This window comes from Macrobrachium nipponense, chromosome 24 (genome assembly GCF_015104395.2).
Source record: "Macrobrachium nipponense isolate FS-2020 chromosome 24, ASM1510439v2, whole genome shotgun sequence".
In the NCBI taxonomy this organism is placed as follows: Eukaryota; Metazoa; Arthropoda; class Malacostraca; order Decapoda; family Palaemonidae; genus Macrobrachium; species Macrobrachium nipponense.
The window spans coordinates 7,836,511-7,857,258 of NC_061091.1; the positions used below are offsets into that span (position 1 = coordinate 7,836,511).

Here is a 20,748-nt window from a genome sequence, read left to right on the forward strand (position 1 = left end):
ACAGAAGGGTTGGCACTTGGAACTTTCTTTGGCCCCATGATGGCTTATTTAGCAATTGCACTAGAATTTTAAGCACAAAAACAACGAACAAAAGAAAACACAGTGAAAATAGACTGTGATGTGATGTCAGACGCCATGTTAGATTGTGACATCACTGATGGAGCAGGTTGACACTTCACTGCGCTTGATGGAAGACACTGCATAGGCACTGATGCTATCCCTGTGGGGCCACAGAGTTAATTCCTGAATAATGTGATGTTGGAATCATATGCGCCACTACAGCTATCACAGCATTCGTCCCCATAAACTGCAGACCAGGGGGAGGGATACCCATAGACAAATGACCCAGAGGTAAGCATGATATCATATAGTAAGACAAGAAGCCATCCAAGGTTGGTATCCCTGATAGGCCTTACACAACCCACATCCCTTCCATCCTATGCATATCGGGCTGAAGCATACGACAAAGCTGGCGATGCTCCCCCTCTCCCTGCAGGGAAGGAAGGAGCATAATTAGGTACAAAACCGATGATAACTCCTTCTGAAACCTCTAGTGACAAATCATTAGAAACCGGAGGGGTATGGGAAGCATCAAATACAGGTGACAAAACATATGGGACAGCATCATTTCACAGTTGGAACAAAAGAAGCTAAAGATGCTTGGTCATCCAAAGATGGCAACATCTCCTTTCTCCTGTACTGACCCTTTTCACAAAAATTTTTCCATTGTTCCACTAACTAACAAAGACAAATTGAACATGGAATACAAAACTTTTCTCTGCACCCACTGCACGTTGGGTGAGGATTCATAGACATCGAAGTTAAAAATCTCGAACAAGGATACCCACTCACTCCAGGGTATTTCTTTTTTTCTTTTGAGATCCCAAATAAAGCTTTGTTGGTGAGGCAAAAGACTATGATCTCTCACAACTCTAACAACCTACAAGATCACACACACTGAGCACACCCAGAGAAAAGGTAGAAAAGAAAAAAAACGGGCAAACTAAACTAGCTTTAGAGAGAGTAATCAGGTCCTCTCTTAAAGGCCATAAGGAACTACTGATACAATTATTGGATGCCCAAGGCATAGTGGGAGCTCCCACATACCCTGTGATCAAGCACAGATGCCAATAGTTTCTGGATCTTGTTTTTTTTTTTTTTTTTTTTTTTTACCGGATTTGCCAGCTGGGGCTAGAAGATTATCTTAATATTAAGACCAAAGGTTTGTTTCTGGCATCTTTAAAATTTGCGTAAAGTGGAAGACAGCATTGCCAGTAAGATGTTGGAGACATGGATTACAATATCTTTCTTGGGATGATAAGTCTCCAAAAAATCTTGTACATCACTCCACTTTGCAAACATCCTTAATCACTGAAGTAGGCACATTATGTATGCCTGTTCGCTTTCTGAATTTTTCAAACAGGACTCTGCTGGCCTTAAATTCACTGACAGCAGCACTTTTAGCCATTTTCTTACTGTGATCTGCATGCAACACCCTCCAGTACTTTGTTACAAGTTCTTTCTTAAATTCTCTAGGTTTCTCACCATTTTTACAGAAGGGTTGGCACTTGGAACTTTCTTTGGCCCCATGATGGCTTATTTAGCAATTGCACTAGAATTTTAAGCACAAAAACAACGAACAAAAGAAAACACAGGATGCTTTGTTTGGGTGTTCAGTATGGGGCCTAGTCACACGGTAGGCCCTAGGAGGAGTGTTTCCGAGTGTATGAAACCTGAGGGAACGTATGAAATTCTAGACTAAAATTTTTGTCAGCTGAATTGTATGAAAAACAGGGCATACGAAAATCAAATCAAGAAAACCAGGGCGTACAAAAACCTGGGTTCCACTAATTCTGTAAAACTTTTAATATTTTCCAGTTAAACTGTCATATCAATAAAAGGAGGAGCATATTAACTGTTTTACAGGACAAAATATATAATGAACATAAAAATGTAAAATACGAGAAGAAAATTAAATGTAATGAACAGAGTATCAACCGAAGTTGAATCATACACTTGATTAATCACCCTTGTGTCTTTTATTTTTTTTTAGAAATGCTTCAGTCAGCATTACTCTAAGTACAATAAAGTTCCTTAGTTACTAATATAGTAAACTTATGAAATTACAATAAAAATGTAAAAAAATATTACCACTGAACAATATATACATTTTAAACATGTTATACTTGGTAGGACGGAATGTTTAATAGTTCCAAACATCAATTAAAAGGGCCCCAAAGTATTAAATTGGAAATCATAAGGTCACAAAACAGAAAAATCAATTGTTTACAAAATTTCTTACAGAAAAAAATAGTAGTACATCTATTCAAATATACCAAGAACCAAACCTTCATTTAAATTGTAAGTTTTAAAAATTATATAATTAACTATAACAATATTTTAACTTTTCAAACTTGTCCACCATACATAGTTAATCAGATATTATTGGACGGATTAAATTACTATAACCTATAAATACTGGACGGATTGAATTTGTAACATCATGCAACATCAAAAAAACTTGTTGAACAAGTGAAATTACTAGTATTTCACCAATATTACACTTACAACTTCCTAGTACATGGACAGTCTTTTAGTTCACTTACAATAGCTATTGAAAAATAAAATCTGTAATTTACAAAAAGGTTTTAGGACGGTAAATTATTTCAATGCTTAAATTCTCATAAAAAATGATCTCCAGGAATTTTTCCCAAAGTTAAAATCTAAGCAATAATCCCACACTACAATTTCAAGGAAATTATATGACCTTAAAAATAACTCGTCAAAACAAATGATTCTACAGCAATGTATTAACAAATGTTTACTTTCAGATCTAAATACTGATTAGTACAACTAAATGACAGTACCATCAAGATATCAATTTTAACATATATACAATTTAATCTTAGAGAATTTTTAAAATCATCCTTTATTGCAAAGGAAACTGTATTTAATACTGAATTATGAAAATACATAATTTGTTAAACAATACAAACCCTAAAAAAATTACCAGTATTGCACAAGGCACAAGATTATGAAACTTTCTTCAGGAAAGTCTTGCTTTATAACCACAATATATCTTCAAATTTGACATAAGAAAACCAAAGGAGGCAACTTCAAGAAACCCTTACTGTTATTAACATACTATTTCTTCAAGTCTGACAAAAAGAAAAACTATCTACAGAAAGAGTGATAAAATGTTTGGCAATTATTATTGTGACACACAATGTTTTGATACTTACAATTTCAATGTACATCAAAAACATCTTGACCAGTTTATCCAAAGCTAAAACATAACTGTCCATACATATACAGGTACAGTATGGTCCCATGACAGTAAGAAAAGAAAACTGAAGTCAACTCTTAAAAGAAAAGAAATTTCCTTATTTGGACCAAATTCACTATTCATCAATTAGATAAAATTACTTTTCATTACAGTTACTAGACTCTTGTGCACCTAGTGCCGACGGAAAATTAAATTCAGGAAAAGTAATGTTACAATTATTACGAAACTACTCTCAATGCTGCTTGCTCCAGCCACACGACACTTCAAAAAGTCATACCTGTTGAAAAGAAAATTGCTTGTGAATATCTGAAATAACTTTCATAAGAATTGCTCAAAAAATTTTTTTAAAAAACCAAGTGCCCAAATATAATTCCCATAATGCTCATTTCTGAATATTGGGAACTACTACTTTCCCTTGACACTTGGTAATTAAGTTAAACTGAATTACTTTAATATTGAAACTAGAAGCTCATTAAATGAATGAAAAGACAAATTTTTTTTATCAATTTGTATTCTTCATAACTACAAACTTAAGGTCTTTTGTCTTAAAAAATGTTGACTGCTTGGCAGACTTCCTTGGAGGAAACTACCTACTCTGCCTTGGAGGAGGAGGAGGAGGTGGAGGGCGAGAAAGTTTGAGACTGCCTGCTTAACCAGCCTATCCTTGGAATTATCATGCTGTCAGTTTATCACATATTCTAATTGCTTTCTCAGAAAGAGAAGCTGCAATTCCAGGCGGTCACCATTATGAAGAGATGACAAGGACTTGGAATCCACCGAACCTGCCACCTTCAACAAGGCCCTGTCCCTCCTAACCCGGAGCAAGTTGGCCCACAAATTAGCACTGCTGTGGCCCAGGTAAGAGATGGCCTTAGCCCCAGACTGCAGCAACCTGATAAGGAGGGCGAGCTAACAGAACCTCCATCACAGTGACGCAATGCTATTCAGGCCACCACAGTAGACCGCAAGTCCAGTCACGACACAGTCTGGAAGGCAGATGAAGCAGTAGACTCCAGAGTAGAGGCCCTCAGCCCTACCTGATCCAGGGTGTCAAGACAGCCTTTAGATGGATCATGTCCGAATTAAGGTGACGAAGCATCAGTTGAACTAAGTTAGGCGAATAGTAGTTCCTATGCTGCATGAGATGAGAGAGAAGCTTAGATGACCTATTAGAGCACAGGGAGCCATCTTGACCTGAAATCAAAGCATTAATATGCTGCAAAATTGATTTTGCATGCCAAGAACAAGGTACCGAGCAAGCCCTTTAAGTCCATAGGGGTCATAGAAGACTGAATCTGTGCCCTCCTCATCACAAATGAGATCAATAACCTGCAAAAAAGAAGACAGAAACTCTTGACTCTCCCCCTCCTCTGGCTCTGGCAAAGAAGAACGATGACACGAAGTGGATGGCAATGAAGGATCCTCATCTTTCCCTAAGGCCACTGGAAAAACTTCCCTTGGAAGCGAGACATCACACCCTCCACCAGCAGGACTAAGCTCTCGAATGACAGAAGATCAAGTGAAATAAGGCACAGGCACTTAGTCCAGCGATGAATCACATACACAGCACTAGAAGGTGAATGGACACAAGCAGGAACTTGAAGAACAAGAACCAGAAAGCCTAGGCTTCTTAGACACAGGAGAAAGGCTGGTCTTCCCATTACCCAGAGGTGAACAAGCCCGACTAAGCTGAGAAAGGCTGGTCTTCCCATCACCCAGAGGTGAACAACCCCAACTAGGCTGAGAAGCTCGTCCACACACCCAAACCGCCTCATGTTCGCGGCCTTGAACAGCCTCACGACCCTCACTATGAACACATTCATTGGGAGGCAGAGCAGAAGGAAAAGAAAGTCTCTGGGAGAGAACTCCTAGAGGGTGCAGGATCAGAAACCTGAGTATTAGGCCCATTTGATCTCTTAATCTGAGCCTTATCATCCTTGCAGCGAACTCGAACGGGCTGAGGACAAAGAATCAGCTTGAAGACACTGAGGAAAGTGAAGGCCATCACAAACTGGAACACATCCACATATGAGCAGGGGGAAGACAGCGAAACACCCCTTTCACTCCCAGGAGATAAAGCAACAAAGTCCTGAATCCACCAACATCTGATCCAAGAACAAGGGGGAGGAGGAGAAGGCGATAGAGGAAGGGAAAGAGCTTTCCACCTACAACGTTTCTTGCTAGAAAGTACAGGATACATCAGCAGGAAAGTACAGGATACATCTTGTGAAAAACAGAGCCCAAGCCTCTCAACCATCCCTAGAAGGAACGTCTCTGATGGTTCTGCAGCCAACTGTGATGATGGCATAGACAAAGTTGGGAATGACGTCACAGCAACAGGCGGTGGGAGTGGCAACACCGCAACAGACTTCATAAGCAGAGACGATGCTGGAAATGACATGGAATGGTGGCTCGAGACAATGGCCTGACTGGCGCGGCATCCCAGGAAGCATCATAGTTGTAAATGGTGTCCCACTAGGTGGTAGCACCCAAGAACCAAAGCAGTGGAGACCTGGAGGAGGATGGCGAGCAGACATGAAATGTGAAAATAGGCCATCCAAGGAGGGAGAACCCCCTAGGCCAAGGGAGGCCCTAACAGCTACCATCTTCTGTGATTTCATATATGAAACGAAGGAAGAAGATGGAGTTGCCTCCTCCCTCCCCGGAGAGAAGATTACCTCCCATGAGAGAGGGGGCCACATACACAAAATCATCCTGTGCAACTCCCAATACTTACAAAGACGAATCAAGGGAAGAAAAGGAAGGAGACAGGGCATCAAAAGTAGAAGGAAAATTTCTGGAAGAAGGCAAAACCTTCCCAAGAAGGACAAGTAGATAAGCTACAGTGCTCTCTCTTCTTGTATAAAGCCTTCCACTGCGACATAGGCCAGGAACGACATTCCAGGCAAGGGTTAGTAATGGTACAAAAGTTGGAATGGCTCCTACTGCAAGTGGCAAGGGGGTCAGTTATGGAAAACGCCAAAAACCTTGAACATGGAAATCCTGGAACGGCCAGACACACGTTGACGGGGCCTACAACTCTTGGAGGAATCCATGATAAAAGACAAGCAGGGCCACACATACACTGAAAGCAAAGCACAAATAAATTACCAGCTAACAAAGATACTGGCTTGGGAAGGAGAGCGCAAAAGCGAGCTCCTCTCTCCAAACAGTCAAAACAAGACGACGCATCACAAGGTTCCAATTGGTGACCAGCTTCCACCTCATTCATGCATTAGTCAATTGCCAGATGCCACAGATTCCTTGCTTTACAATCTTTGATTATTTTAACCAGTTTCCGGCTGGCACTGGAAAACTATCCTATTGTTAAGATCAAATGTTTGTTCCACGTATGAGCAATGTATTTTTCCTAACTATACAAACCTGAAGTCCTTTACAAACTCGGGTGGGTGGAATTTCCCCAACCCAAGCAGTAGTTTAACTACCAAACTACCTTGCTATGAAGTCTAGCGGCTGTTTCCAGCTTCTCTGGAGGTAATTCCTAAGGTCAAGATCTCAGGTTTGTATAGTTATGAAAAATACAATTTACTTTAAAAAATTGTGATAAAAATTTATATTTTTGTTTTTGGGGGATGATGATATATACTTGTGCCAACATTCTTGCATAATGACTACATTACACATCAACTTTATGCCTTCGCACTGTAAGAGTAGGCATCATGAAGGACAGGTACCGGAACATACAATTTTTCCCCACAGCTTATGGCAGTCAATCACATTGCTTGCTTTACTGCCCTCTTATTATTCTTCTGCATAAGATAATACAAATGTGTTATGCCAGAGGTGATAACTTGCAAACCCTTGACCCAAAATTTGGTAATGTTTACTTGTAGTATTCGTAAAATGTCAAACAGCTGCTCTCATCTCCCCACTTGCTTGTGTGACTTTGTACTCCCTTACATTCTGTACCATTTTATACCTTAGATTATTTTATGGAATTTAATGTAGAATTCAATGTACTTTTCCAGCTGTCAGCATAGCTTTACTTTCCCTAATGTGTATATATATACATTTTTAATTAGTTGCTTTTTATATGGATTCCACTTGCAAAACCAACTCATTTTTTAGTGACTTTCATAAGCTTATACTGTTAGTCACTGACTGGGAATTGAGCCAAAATGTTTCAATGAAATAGTTAAAATCTTCAATCTTTTTTAGTTTTACCAATCTTTTGTTAAATAATATTTGCACTATATCTACTCAGTAGTTTTTCACACAATAAAAATTTACTCACCTAGTCTTCTTGTCACGGACAATATTCAAAAACTCTGCCTCCATTAACTGGCCATCAAAGTATGTGATAGGATCTTCAAAAGGATACTCAAACCCTTGAATACATTCACATTTATAACCACCCGTGTCGAATCCTCTACCTTGGATGGGCACACACTGAAAAGACAATATATAATAAACAATTTTCTCTTACTAAATGTAAAAACTATACATTAACCCCTTCCCTTACTATCCGAAATATACACATGAACAATGACCATGTACTTTTTTACCATCATGAGCGAACTTATTTATCACCCTTAAATATCTCTACTTATCTTTATGATTCAATTGTATACTCTTTCTTTTATGCATAACTATTTTCTATCCTTCCTCTCCCACTAGCAAGCATTCATTTTCTCAATGAATGATGTGTGATTTTTTTACTTTTATGATTTGAGCTCTAGGCATCATATGCGCTGAGAGCCTCCTGAAATACATTTTTACTTTCACCACCTAAAGAAATGAAAAAGTAACTACTGTACAGGCAATATGGATATAACCTGGGGACCTGCCCCTCAGGGTACAGTATCGTACATCTGGTACCATCAGTAGCTGTCTTAATTATTCAAAAAACAAACTACTGTGCAGTCAATATGGATATAACCTAAGGACATGCCCCTCAGGTACAATATCATACATCTGGTACCATCAATAGCTTTCTTAATTATTCAAGAGATAATAGGAAGAGGAAGCTGGTTTGAGTTTACTGTCATTTTATTAACCCTCTTACGCCGATTGGACGTATTAAACGTCGAGTCAAAATGTCTCCCGTATGCCGATTGGACGTATCATACGTCGGCTCAAAAAAGTCTTTTTAAAAATTCGCGGAAAAATACTTATAGGCCTACCAGCCGAAAACTTTTGTATCACGCGCCTTGGGGGATGCTGGGAGTTCACGGATCAAGGCGTTGTTTTGTTTACAATCGCTACGCAGGCGCGCAAGCGCGAATTTCTTTCTTATCGCACTAAAAAGTATCAGTGACACATCTCGGAAATTATTTCGTCACTTTGGCATAATTATTGCACCATTTTAAATTATCCTTTACATGAAGTATTATATATGAAAATGTGCGCAATTTCATGCACAATACAACTAAAAAATATTCATGATTCATGATTGTAGCTTTTATCAGTTGAAATATTTTCATATAAATAACGATAAGTGCAAAAATTTCAACCTTCGGTCAACTTTGACTCTACAGAAATGGTCAAGAAACGCAATTGTAAGCTAAAACTCTTACATTATAGTAATATTCAATCATTTGCCTTCATTTTGCAACAAATTGGACGTCTCTAGCACAATATTTCGATTTATGGTGAATTTATGAAAAAAGTTTCTTTTTCCTTACGTTCGTGCGATAACTCTTCCAATAAATTTTTCGTGCGATTGTCCTAATGTTTTGCACCCTTTTAAATTTGCCGTTACATAAAGTTTTTATATGTGGAAATGTGCGCAATTTCATGCACAATACAACAAAAAACAACCCATGGTTGTAGCTTTTATCAGTTTTGAAATATTTTCATATAAATAACGTTAAGTGCAAAAATTTCAACTTTCGGTCAACTTTGACTCTACCGAAATGGTCGAAAAACGCAATTGTAAGCTAAAACTCTTATATTCTAGTAATATTCAATCATTTACCTTCATTTTGCAACGACTTGGAAGTCTCTAGCACAATATTTCGATTTATGGTGAATTTATGAAAAAAAAAAACATTACGTTCCGCGCGGTAACTTCCGAAAAAATCAGAATTTTTTTGTGCGATTGTCGAAATGTTTGCACCATTTAAAATTAGCTGTTACATAAAGTTTATATATGAAAATGTGCGTAATTCATGTAGAATACAACTAAAAATGATTGAAGGTTGTAGCTTTTCTCTTTTTTTGAAATATTTGCATATAAATCACGATAAATAGAAAAAAAACCACGTTCGGTCAAATTTGACTCTACCGAAATAGTTGAAAAACGCAATTGTAAGCTAAAACTCTTACGGCCTAGTAATATTCTGTCATTTTTCTTCATTTTGAAACAAATTTGAAGTCTCTAAAACAATATTGTGATTTATGGTGAATTTTTGAAAAATATATTTACCTTCACTCCGCGCGCGATTCGCGGCCGCAAGTCTCCGAAATACGTACATGGCATTATCCTAATATTTGCTCCTTTTGGTCATATTAGCCTTTTTATAGAGTTTCATATATCAAAATGTGTGCAAATTCATGAAGAATACAATAAAAAATAATTGAAGGTTGTAGCTTTTTCCATCTTCGAAATATGTCCATATAAAAAAATATATATTAAAATTTCGACATTCGGTCAAATTTAACTCGTCCGAAATGGTCGAAATCTGCAATTCTAATCTAAAACTCTTACAGTATCGTAATATTCAATCATTTGTCTTAATTTTGAAGACAAATTGGAAGTCTTTAGAACATTATTTGAATTCGACTGAATTTTTGAAAATAACATTTTTTTACGTCCGCTCGTTACGAATTCGTACATCATTTTGTGATAATATTTTTCCGGTGTTGCTTTTATTGTTTTACAATGTATTATATATCAAAATGATTGTAATTTAGTGTACAATACAACGCAAAAAAAAGTAACTGGTTAGCTTTGACCGTTTTCTGCACAGCGTGATTTGAATACAATTATGTATGAATTTTTTTTTTTCGCTACCATATATCGCATTATTTACATATGATAATGATATTATTTTTCATTTCTGATGGTTGCATTCTAAACTTCAGGCAATGACAAAAAAAGGAGCCAAAAATGAACTCTTAATCTTCAAAAGTACGCGCGCTGTAATTTTTTGAAAAAATTATTTTTTCCACTTCCGCGCTCACTCCAAACCAGGCCCGGCATACGGGAGACGTTTTGATTTTTAGGGCTCCGGCGTAAGAGGGTTAATGGAACCATTATATTCTTATTACATTATATCATAGTAATACTAATTCATAAATGAGCAATATTTACTATTATATTACTTTGTAATATATTATAATGCAAGTTTGTGCAAATGTTTTGGAAAATGAAAGACAAAGTCATTCTGAGCAGAAAATGGCCTATAAACATATGCATTTTAAGGTTTCGTTTGTCGATGAGGTGAATATTTAAAAATAACTGTTATAACGGGCAAGTATGATGGCATACTGGAAGTCGGAGTGAGTAATCAAGGATATTGGGGGAGGGGATGGAGCTGATCATTTTACTTGTTACTTTGAACAGTCTCAAACAGTCTCACTTTCCCCTTAGAAGGGTGAGCATGCCTGGGTTACAAGTTTCAAATTCCAGATTCATATTGAGAGCAAGAAACTAGTGAAATGCCTTACTATTCCAGTAATGTGGAATTTGCAGGTAATATGTATATTTATGAGTTTTGCAACAGCTCTTGGGAATTGTAGCTATTCACTTGCACTAAAATCCTATCTCTGAATAAGGACAAAAGCCTCATAATTTTCAACAAACAAGCTGGTATTTATTTATATAAAATACCATGCTTAGAAAATGTAAAATGATATTGTTATTTTACAATAAAGTTTTGTACATTCTTACCTGGCAGATATATACTTAGCTTACGTCTCTGACGTCACGACAGAATTCAAAACTCGCGGCAAATGCGACAGGTAGGTCAGGTGATCTACCCCACCCGCCGCTGGGTGGCAGGTGTATGAACCAATCCCCCTTTCCAGTCATAATTTTTCTTCCACCTGTCTCCTGAGGGGAGGCTGGGAGGGCCATCAATCGTATATATCTGCCAGGTAAGTATGTACAAAACTTTATTGTAAAATAACAATATCATTTTTGTACATGAACTTTCCTGCCAGATATATACTTAGCTGATTGACACCCTTGGTGGAGGGAAAAAGACAGAGGTAACAAGGAAAAAGGGGAAACAACATCTGTTGTAGGATACTAACAAACCTTGGTTCTTACCTGATAAGGCTGAAGACTTCATAGTTACTGTCTATTTAGTCTGCAAAGCCTGAAGAGCTACAGCGAGGGCGTGACCTACAGCTGAAAAGACTCTGGGTCTACCGAAGGGATTTGATATCCACTTACTCAGTAGAATCCAAGTCGGATCATGTCAATGGGGGATTCACCCTCTTAAATGACAGAGCCTGACCACCACTACCAATGCAGGGAGCTCTAGCACAAACAGATCACCTAACCATTCTAAATGTTAGCAATACGAATAGAAAGAGATGCCTACCCGCATCCTCTTTCAAAAACAACCATAAAAACACAACACACTTTCAAACAACCATAAAACACAACAACAAACAATAGGGGAAAAAATTTACAAAGGATATGCTTCAGCTCCCTGCCCCAGCACCGAATCCGCCGATACATACGGGCCTAACGCGAAGCACTTCTCGTAAGTAATCTTGACGTCTCTAAGGTAGTGGTTCGCGAATACTGAATTGCATCTCCAGAATGTTGCTTTCATCAGATTCTGAGTGACATATTCTTGTTGAAAGCCAAGGACGTCGCAATGGCTCTTACCTCGTGAGCCTTGACTTTCAAAAGCTTGAAGTGATCCTCACCGCAAGCCAAATGTGCTTCCTTCACGAGGCTTCTAATAAAGAAGGACAAAGCATTTTTAGACAATGGTCTACTGGGATCCTTTACAGAGCACCAAAGTCTGTCCTTAATGCCCTTAAGAGACTTCTTCCGCTGGAGGTAGTATCTTAAAGTCCTCACAGGGCAAAGAGTTCTTTCTGGCTCTTCCCCTACCAGGGGAGCTAAGCCTGGAACCTCAAAACTCCTTGGCCAAGGATTTGAGGGGTTCTCGTTCTTAGCTAGAAAAGAAGGAAGGAAGGAACAATCACGAATCTCCTTTGAAACCTACCCTTCCTTCTAGAGCATGAAGCTCACTAACTCTTTTGGCAGATGCTAAAGCCAAAAGAAACAGAGCCTTCTTCGTAAGATCCTTGAAAGAAGATGACTGGGGAGGTTCGAATTTCGAGGACCTCAGGAAACGAAGAACCACATCCAGGTTCCAGCTCGGAATTTGCGACGAGGGTTTCTTGCAAGTTTCAAAAGATCTTAGCAGATCATGTAGATCTTTGTTGTTGGAGATATCTAAATTCCTGTGCCTAAACACAGCTGCTAACATGCTCCGATATCCTTTGATGGTCGAAACTGCAAGACCGCATTTTTCCCCGAGAAAAACCAGGAAATCTGCGATTTGGGTCACAGAGGTACTGGAAGAGGAAAGCTTCTGGTTACTGCACCAACGGCGAAGACGTCCCACTTCGACTGGTAGACACTAAGGGTAGAGGGCCTTCTAGCTGATGCGATAGCCTTCGCTGCCTTAGCTGAAAACCCCTTCGCTCTGACAAGACTGTTGACAGTCGAAAGCCAGTCAGATTGAGAGCGGGGAGGTTTCTGTGATACCTGTCGAAGTGGGGTTGTCTGAGCAGATCTACTCTTTGTGGAAGAGCTCTTGGAAAGTCCACTAGCCATTCCAGTACCTCTGTGAACCAATCTTGGGCCGGCCAGAATGGAGCTACCAGCGTCATTCTTGTCGCTTCCGAGGCCGCAAACTTTCTGAGTGTTTGACTCAGAATCTTGAATGGAGGAAAAGCATAGACGTCCAGACCTCTCCAGTCTAGAAGGAAAGCATCGACTGACACTGCTCCTGGGTCCGAGATCAGGGAGCAGTAGAGGTCTATTCTCTTGTTCTTTGCTGTGGCAAAAAAGGTCGATATGAGGTCTGCCCCAAAACCTCAGGAGATCGGCTCTGACATTCCTTTCTCCCTGTACGAACCTGGTGAGGAGAACGATCTTCCTTGCCTGAGACCACAACAGCAAGTCCTTCGCTGTTTCGTACAGGGAGAAAGAGTGCGTCCCCCCCTGCTTTCTTATGTAAGCCAAGGCTGTGGTGTTGTCCGAGTTGACCTGAACTATAGCATTTCGGACGTGGGGCTCGAAGGCTTTTAACACCAACCACACTGCCATCAACTCTTTGTTGTTGATGTGCCAGGACACCTGTTCCCCCTCCCAGGTGCCTGACACTTCTCTTGACCCTAGGGTCGCACCCCAACCCGTCTCCGACGCGTCGGAAAACAATACTTGGTTCGGGTTTGGCATGTACAGAGACAGACCTTCTGCAAATCGGAGAGGATCTGTCCACCACAGAAGGTCCTTCTTGATTCCTTTTGATATCCTGAAGGAGAATTCCAGGTCTAGAGAGAGACACCTCCAGTTCCGGTAAAGGAAGAATTGGAGAGGTCTGAGATGCAACCTTCCTAGAGAAACGAATTGCTCCAGCGAGGAAAGTGTCCCCAACAGACTCATCCACTCCCTCGCTGTGCATGCATCTTTCTCTAGGAAGGTCGTTAGTTTCTCTTGGCAACGAGCAATCCTCTCTGGTGACGGATATGCCCGAAAATCCGGAGAAACCATCCGAATCCCCAGATATATCAGCTCTTGACTGGGGATTAATTGTGACTTCTGGAAGTTCACCAGAAGCCCCAACGAACTTGCTAAAGTCAGTGTCTTTTGTAGGTCCTCCAGACATCTTTCTTGTGAGCTTGCTCTGATCAGCCAATCGTCTAGATAGAGAGACAGCCTCACTCCCTCCAAATGTAGCCACTGCGCTACATTCTTCATTAACCCGTGAAAACTTGAGGGGCTGTCGAAAGGCCGAAGCACAAGGCCCTGAATTGGAAGATCTTCCCTCCCATCATGAATCTCAGAAACTTCAGTGAAGAAGGATGGATAGGCACATGGAAGTAAGCGTCCTGAAGATCTAGGGTGACACCATCCAGTCCCCCTGGACGAAGAGCCGCCAACACTGAAGAAGTTGTCTCCATGGCGAACTTCCTTTTTTCTACGAAGACATTCAGGGCGCTTACATCCAGAACCGGTCTCCATCCTCCTGAGCTCTTGGGAACTAGGAACAGTCTGTTTGTAAAAACCCGCAGAATGAGGATCTTTCATTCATAGTTCTATCGCCTCCTTCTCCAGCATAAGATCTACTGCTAGAGAGAGGGCTTGATTCATGATGGGGTCCTTGTACTTGGCTACCAACTCCCTCGAGTCGTCGTCAACGGAGGTCTTGATAAGAAGGGAATGAGGTAGCCTTTGCGGACAATCGAGAGTGACCAGTTGTCAGCCCCTTTCTGGGCCCAGACGTCGGCAAACTTCAGAAGTCTGGCACCCACTGATGTCTGGAGGACTTGAATCCTACTTCTTCCCTCTGATGGATCTAGAGAAGGTCTTCCCTCGTTTAGTGGGTCTAGATCCTCTAGAGGAAGAAGCTCTGGCAGGAGGGACTCCTCGAAAGGGCTCCTGCCTAACTGGAGTCTCTCTCTTTGGTTTTAGCTTGGAAAGAAGAGTGAGGCTTCCTGGTAGACTGGGCTAGCATGTCCTGTGTAGCCTTAGCTGAAAGGGCACAAGAAACATCCTGAACGATCTTCTTAGGGAAGAGTTGAGGGAGAGAGCTGAGAATACAGGAGAGAGGCTCTCTGAGCATGCGATACTGATTTCGTCAGGAACGAACAGTACACAGATCTCTTCTTGATCACTCCCGCTCCGAAAAGTGAAGCTACTTCACTCGATCCATCCCTCACTGCCTTGTCCATACACGTGAGAACACTGATAAGATCCTCAGGAGAAATGGAATCCGGGGTCTGCGTCTTCTTGGCCAAAACGCCCAAAGACCAGTCTAGGAAGTTAAACACCTCCAGGACTCGGAACATTCCCTTCAACAGGTGGTCAAGCTCATTCATCCCCCATGTCGTCTTAGCAGACATGAAGGGCAGAGCGTCGAGAGGAATCCACCAGTGAAGAGAAGTCCGAGTCTGCCGAGGATGGAAGAACGAGGCCCAAGGGTTCTCCCAATTCATACCAGAATCCTAGTTTCCCAGTAAGCTTAGAAGGAGGGAAAGAGAACACCGTCTTCCCTTTCTCTTCCTTCGAAAGAAGCCACTCACCAAAACCTCTAAGCGCCTTCTTCATAGAGATTGCAGGCTTCATCCTGACACAGGATGAAACCTTCGAAGTTTTCGAAGTCGAAAATAACGAAAGAGGCGAGGGCGGGGCGACAGGAGAAAGGGCGTCTCCAAATTCCTGAAGCAACAGGTCCGTCAAACGCTTGTATGAAGAAACGGAGGAATCTTTAGGAATTTCTTCTTCCGAGGGATCCTGTTCTTCTTCCGCCGAAGATCCTTCACGATCCTTACGATGAAAGGCTGTCTTGTCCTCAGCCGAGAGTCCATCCTTGGAAGAATGTCTGGAAGAACTCTGACATCTAACCGGGGAAGTTATAACTTCGTTGAGCTTCTGCCTGAAAAAACTCCTCCCTTGTCAGGATGAGGGCGTATTCTAGGCTCTTGGCGCCTAACGAACGCAGGGCGAAAATCTGGCGAAGAGCGCCTATCAGGCGAACAGGCGAAGAGCGCCGATTAGGCAAAGAGCGCCTATTAGGCGAAGAGCGCCTATTAGGCGAAAAGCGTCTATTAGGCTCCTGGCGCCTGTCTAAAAGGAGAGCGGCTGCCTGGCGAAGAGCGCAATGTCATGTGGGAAGCGATTATCAGGCTCTTGGCGCCTGCTGCGAGGAGAGCGAATCTCTGGCGACGAGCGCCTACCAGGCGAGAAGCGTCTGACAGATTCCCGGCGCCTAACTCGAGGAGAGCGAAAATCGGGAGAAGAGCGCCTTGAAGGAGAAGAGCGCCTACCAGGCTCTTGGTGCCTGCTAAGCGAAGGGCGGCTGACAGGAGAAGAGCGCCTGTCTACCAAAGGGCGTCTGGTCACAGGAGAGCGAAAGCCTGAAGGAGAGCGGCTACCATGAGAAAAACGCCTACCAGGCTCCTGGCGTCTGCCATCGGGAGAGATCCTGTCTCGAGACGAGCGCCTGTCAGGAGAGGCTCGTCTACGGAAGCATGCCCCTTGTCCGACGGAGAAACGATGTCCGCAGGAGAGCGCCTGTCCTTTGAAGAGCGCCTCGTACTACGATCCACTCCTGGAGAGAGGGCGGTTACTGACGAATAGCGTAAGCCTGGAGAAGAGCGCCTGGACTTCTTTACCGGAAGCGAGACGTCCTTCCTACGACCAGAAGTCACAATCAAGGAGTCAGCCAGAGCCGTAATCTGCGCCTGCAAGACTAGCCAACACACGTGTAGGAGACTTAACAAAGTCCTTCACGGGAGACGCAGCTCGATCCTTACTAGGAGAGCGAAACTCCAAAGAAATCCTCGGTTTCTTGACATCCAATCCAGGATCTTCCGAAAAACTTCAGGGCTGGAGGGGAGAGCGGAAGAAGCCTGCCAGGCTCTCTTCGACGGCCGAGAAGCTTCCGAGGAGCTCCAACCACGTTGGGCGAAGGAGAAGGCGAAGACGAGAAGCATTGCCGTAAGACTTCTCTCTTGGCGCGATCCAAGGTAGCCTGGGATCGAACATCAGGCGCTACCGAGGGGACGCCTGACCGGTGGGGGTTCTCCCTAACCTTCCTGCGGCTTTCGACTTTCCTCCTCCACTGGGTCTGGGAGTCTGGAAGAGGTCTAGGCCTAGAAGCATTAGGGAGCCGATCAGACGCACCCTCCACTGCACTGGGATCACTGCACAAATTGCTATCACTCTTACCTTCTAGCACTTTAATTTTCAGCTCCATGCTGCGAATAGTGGCTCTCATAGTGTCCACCTCCGAAGGCGCATCTTCGGGTTCGGTGCAGGAAGCAGGGGCTGAAACTGGTAAAGGCGCTACGTCTACAACAGGGTTATCAACTTCAAACTCGCTAGCGCGAGACCTACTAGAACTCCTAGATGAAGCTTTCCTAACCTTGTCCTTCTCAAGCTTTCTTACATAAGAAGAAAGCGCCTTCCATTCTTCTTCATTCAAATTACCACATTCATTACAAGGGTTAATAAATGAGCAGTCATTCCCCCTACACCTCATGCATACTGTGTGAGGTCTAAACCGCGCTTTCGGTAGCCTCACCTTACAATCGCTAACAGAACAAACTCTGAACATAGTTGATTTCTTAATTTCCAAATCAGACATAATGAAATTCCAAGAATAATCAAAAGAATAATCCAAAACCGGTCCACAAATCGCAAGGAGCAGGTACTTCACCAAAAGTCCGATGAAACAATCCAGGGCGAAAACGAGTAATGATCCAAAATCGAGAGGTATCGACAACAGATGTAGTCGACACCGGCGACAGAAAAATTATGACTGGAAAGGGGGATTGGTTCATACACCTGCCACCCAGCGGCGGGTGGGGTAGATCACCTGACCTACCTGTCGCATTTGCCGTGAGTTTTGAATTCTGTCGTGACGTCAGAGACGTAAGCTAAGTATATATCTGGCAGGAAAGTTCATGTACAAAATAAGGGAGTTTGAGAAATATTGTTTATACTTCTGGCTCCAGTTTATCACTCATTTCCAAACAATTAAAATTAATTGTTACCGAAAGTGGTGACAAAATAATTCGGAGCCTTCCTATGGCATCTGGAATTCATTAAACAGAAATTGAACCAGTCTTAAGCTACAAAACATAATTTTTCAAAAGAAAAATGAATTTTTCCACACAAAACCATTAGCTCAAGACATTTCTGTCCTTAAAAGAAAAATGGCAGTTGGCTAGTAGTACTGTGCAAGTATGGAGATTCCAGTGTTTTGAACTACTACATGTCTCTTCATTAGTGTCATCTGCTCCATGACCAGCAAAATATTATCATAAAGGTGGGAGGTAGACACTAAAATGGTAAAATATTAAAAGAAAATAAGTTTTGTTTTCAAACGTTTACACTTCACCTCAAACCCGTTACTCAAAACTAACCACAATCTCTATAAAACCATTACTTAAAACTAACCACAAACTCTGTTAAAGTGGAATGGACTGAACTCTTGAATCAAAAGTCCAGACCTGGCTAAGGAAGAATTGTGGAATTGCACAAGAGCTCTTGGGGCTGATATCAAGCATCAGAAACTGTCTCTAAAAGACTAACTAAAATATGTGCCGAGACAGAAACTAATTGTAAAATAGAAGTTTTGATTGTGAAAGCTGGAGCAGCTCTGGTTACAATTCCTGAACCCTTACAAGGGAATTCACTTAGGTGAATCTCTCAAATCTACATGGAATTGTTTCATTTAGCAATGGTTAATGCCTTCTCCTTGACCTGTTGGTAGTCTTGAGAAGTAACCAACAACAGCTTAAGTAATTTTAGGATGGGTCTGATAAAACTTTTTGTAATGCAAATTACAGAGCAAGAAAAACAAACCTTATCATGACAACTGCTACTAAATTTAGGAGTCTTACTAAATTTAGAAGTCTTACAAAGCTAAACTGTAGGCACTGCAAGCATTACCTGATAACCAAAAATACTTAAGTACGGTAATATTGTGGAGTCCTAGAAAAGGTAATAGAGCACATTTTATTAACACTCTTAATGACACTGATCAGACAACTAAGTTAACATCCTTAACTTTCATTGGGCTGCCCTGAAGGGTTTATCCTTGATTAACTTGATTATCTTATTTCATTTATTATTACTACTCCTTCAAAATTTAAAGGTCGGACAAACTGAAGGTTCTGATATTCTTAGCTGGTTCAAAACTGGAGTCAATAAAGGCATGTTTGATTGGAAGTGTTATTTCACATTCTAGGACATAAATCATAAGGGTCATTCAACTAATGCCCATGGGTCAGATGAGTGTGACAAATTCAAAGACACCACAAACCAACATAAGAAATTAATTTCTTGAGAAAGAGAATTTTAAGACAATAATTAAGTAGTGTGTCTAAACCACATCTAAAGTTACTGTAAATAAGTTAAATCAGTTATATGCGGTGGTATGTTTTTATACTGTTGTAAAAATGGAAGCATGCTGGGTATCAAAGTAAACTAGCTTGTTTAATTAAACAAAACTGCAGCAAGTCCTATACCAAAGGATGATTGAGATCCACTTGTATGATTATAAAATGTGACCCCTTTTATGTTCTATACCCCATGGGGGTAGTGCTTTCAGTGCACCGCATGGCATTACTTAAGGTTCTTTGCAGCGTCCCTTTGGTGCCTAGCTGCATCTCCTTTCATTCCTTTAACTGCAACTCCATTCATATTCTCTTTCTTCCATCATACCTTCCACAATAAGCAGGAGTACTGCAAAGAAAACTTTACTCTATAAAAGTGCATTATCAAATTAACTTGTTAATCCCAAATAAATATCCAATTAACCATTTCAGCAATGAGTAATAAGGGAAGAAGTAACACTGTAAAGTTAAGGCTGACAAAGCAACCTAATCTTTCATCATGAGCAAACCCTAAAGTTGCCAAAAAACCAAAGACTAACTTGAAGAAAACACTCGGTAGCCTCCCAGCACCAAAATTATCCAGATATACAAGAACTGCAATTAGTCTAAAACTAAAACTGGGGGGGTCATGCATTAAAAACTAGCTGCAGTTCTTTTTAGACAATTTTGTCATCACAAAAAAAAGCTATTTGTAGGTATTGTGTTTGTAAGAAAACAATCAGTTCATAATAGACCTTAGGACACACTTGCTCATCCTGAAAGTACATTACAAAAATGGTTTCAAGTAAGTAAAAGCACAACTTACATATGATGTTTTTCTGTCACACTTATGGGTATCTTTAAAGGCATTCTGAACAAAAAATTCCCCGGGACACTGGCTGATGTCCAGCTTCAACAAGTCCATGGTAACCTGAATTGCACCCCTGGAAAATAAATGTAAATGATTAATTTATCAAATTCTCTATGATCTAAAAAAATAAGTCATCCAAAGTACTGTGCATGGTATTTAGTGTTCTGCATCTCGCCAAGATTTTCTTAAATAAGTCTCCATTTATTCAATAAAAAAAAATTTACAACTTCTGGGGTCAATTGAAGAACATACCCCATGGAAAAACACTAAACTTTCAAGAATATTAATTGGCTATTTCACTATAAAAATATTTTGCTAAAATTTTTCTCACAATACAAAAGTTTCATACTGAAAATTCTTCTTCATAAATAACATTAACAAGACAGGATGATACTTAATCCGATTAATGATACTTAATCTGATTAAGAAGTTGAATGTTTTTTCCAATAAAAAACTGATCAAAAAGAAGAATGTTTTTTTTTTATAATAAAAAACTGATATGACAGTTTTAAAAAATATATCACTAAAAAACTTAAAGATCTGCAGT

The 20,748-nt window shown here is 40.8% G+C and overlaps 1 protein-coding gene and 1 long non-coding RNA gene across 2 annotated transcripts in view; one reads left to right on the forward strand and one right to left on the reverse strand.

Moving 5' to 3' along the window:
- Positions 1-20,748, forward strand: part of LOC135205416 (uncharacterized) — a 60,234-nt gene that overhangs the window by 33,243 nt on the left and 6,243 nt on the right. The gene's annotated exons all lie outside the window — the stretch shown is intronic.
- LOC135205415 (uncharacterized) overlaps positions 2,021-20,748 on the reverse strand; it is a 157,647-nt gene continuing 138,919 nt past the window's right edge. Inside the window, exons 13-15 of the mRNA XM_064235957.1 lie at positions 20,157-20,274; positions 7,542-7,696; positions 2,021-3,563 (exon numbers count right to left, since the gene is read on the reverse strand). Of these exons, the coding sequence (XP_064092027.1) occupies positions 3,458-3,563; positions 7,542-7,696; positions 20,157-20,274 (379 nt within the window). The 3' untranslated portion in view covers positions 2,021-3,457. The remainder of the gene's footprint in view (positions 3,564-7,541; positions 7,697-20,156; positions 20,275-20,748) is intronic.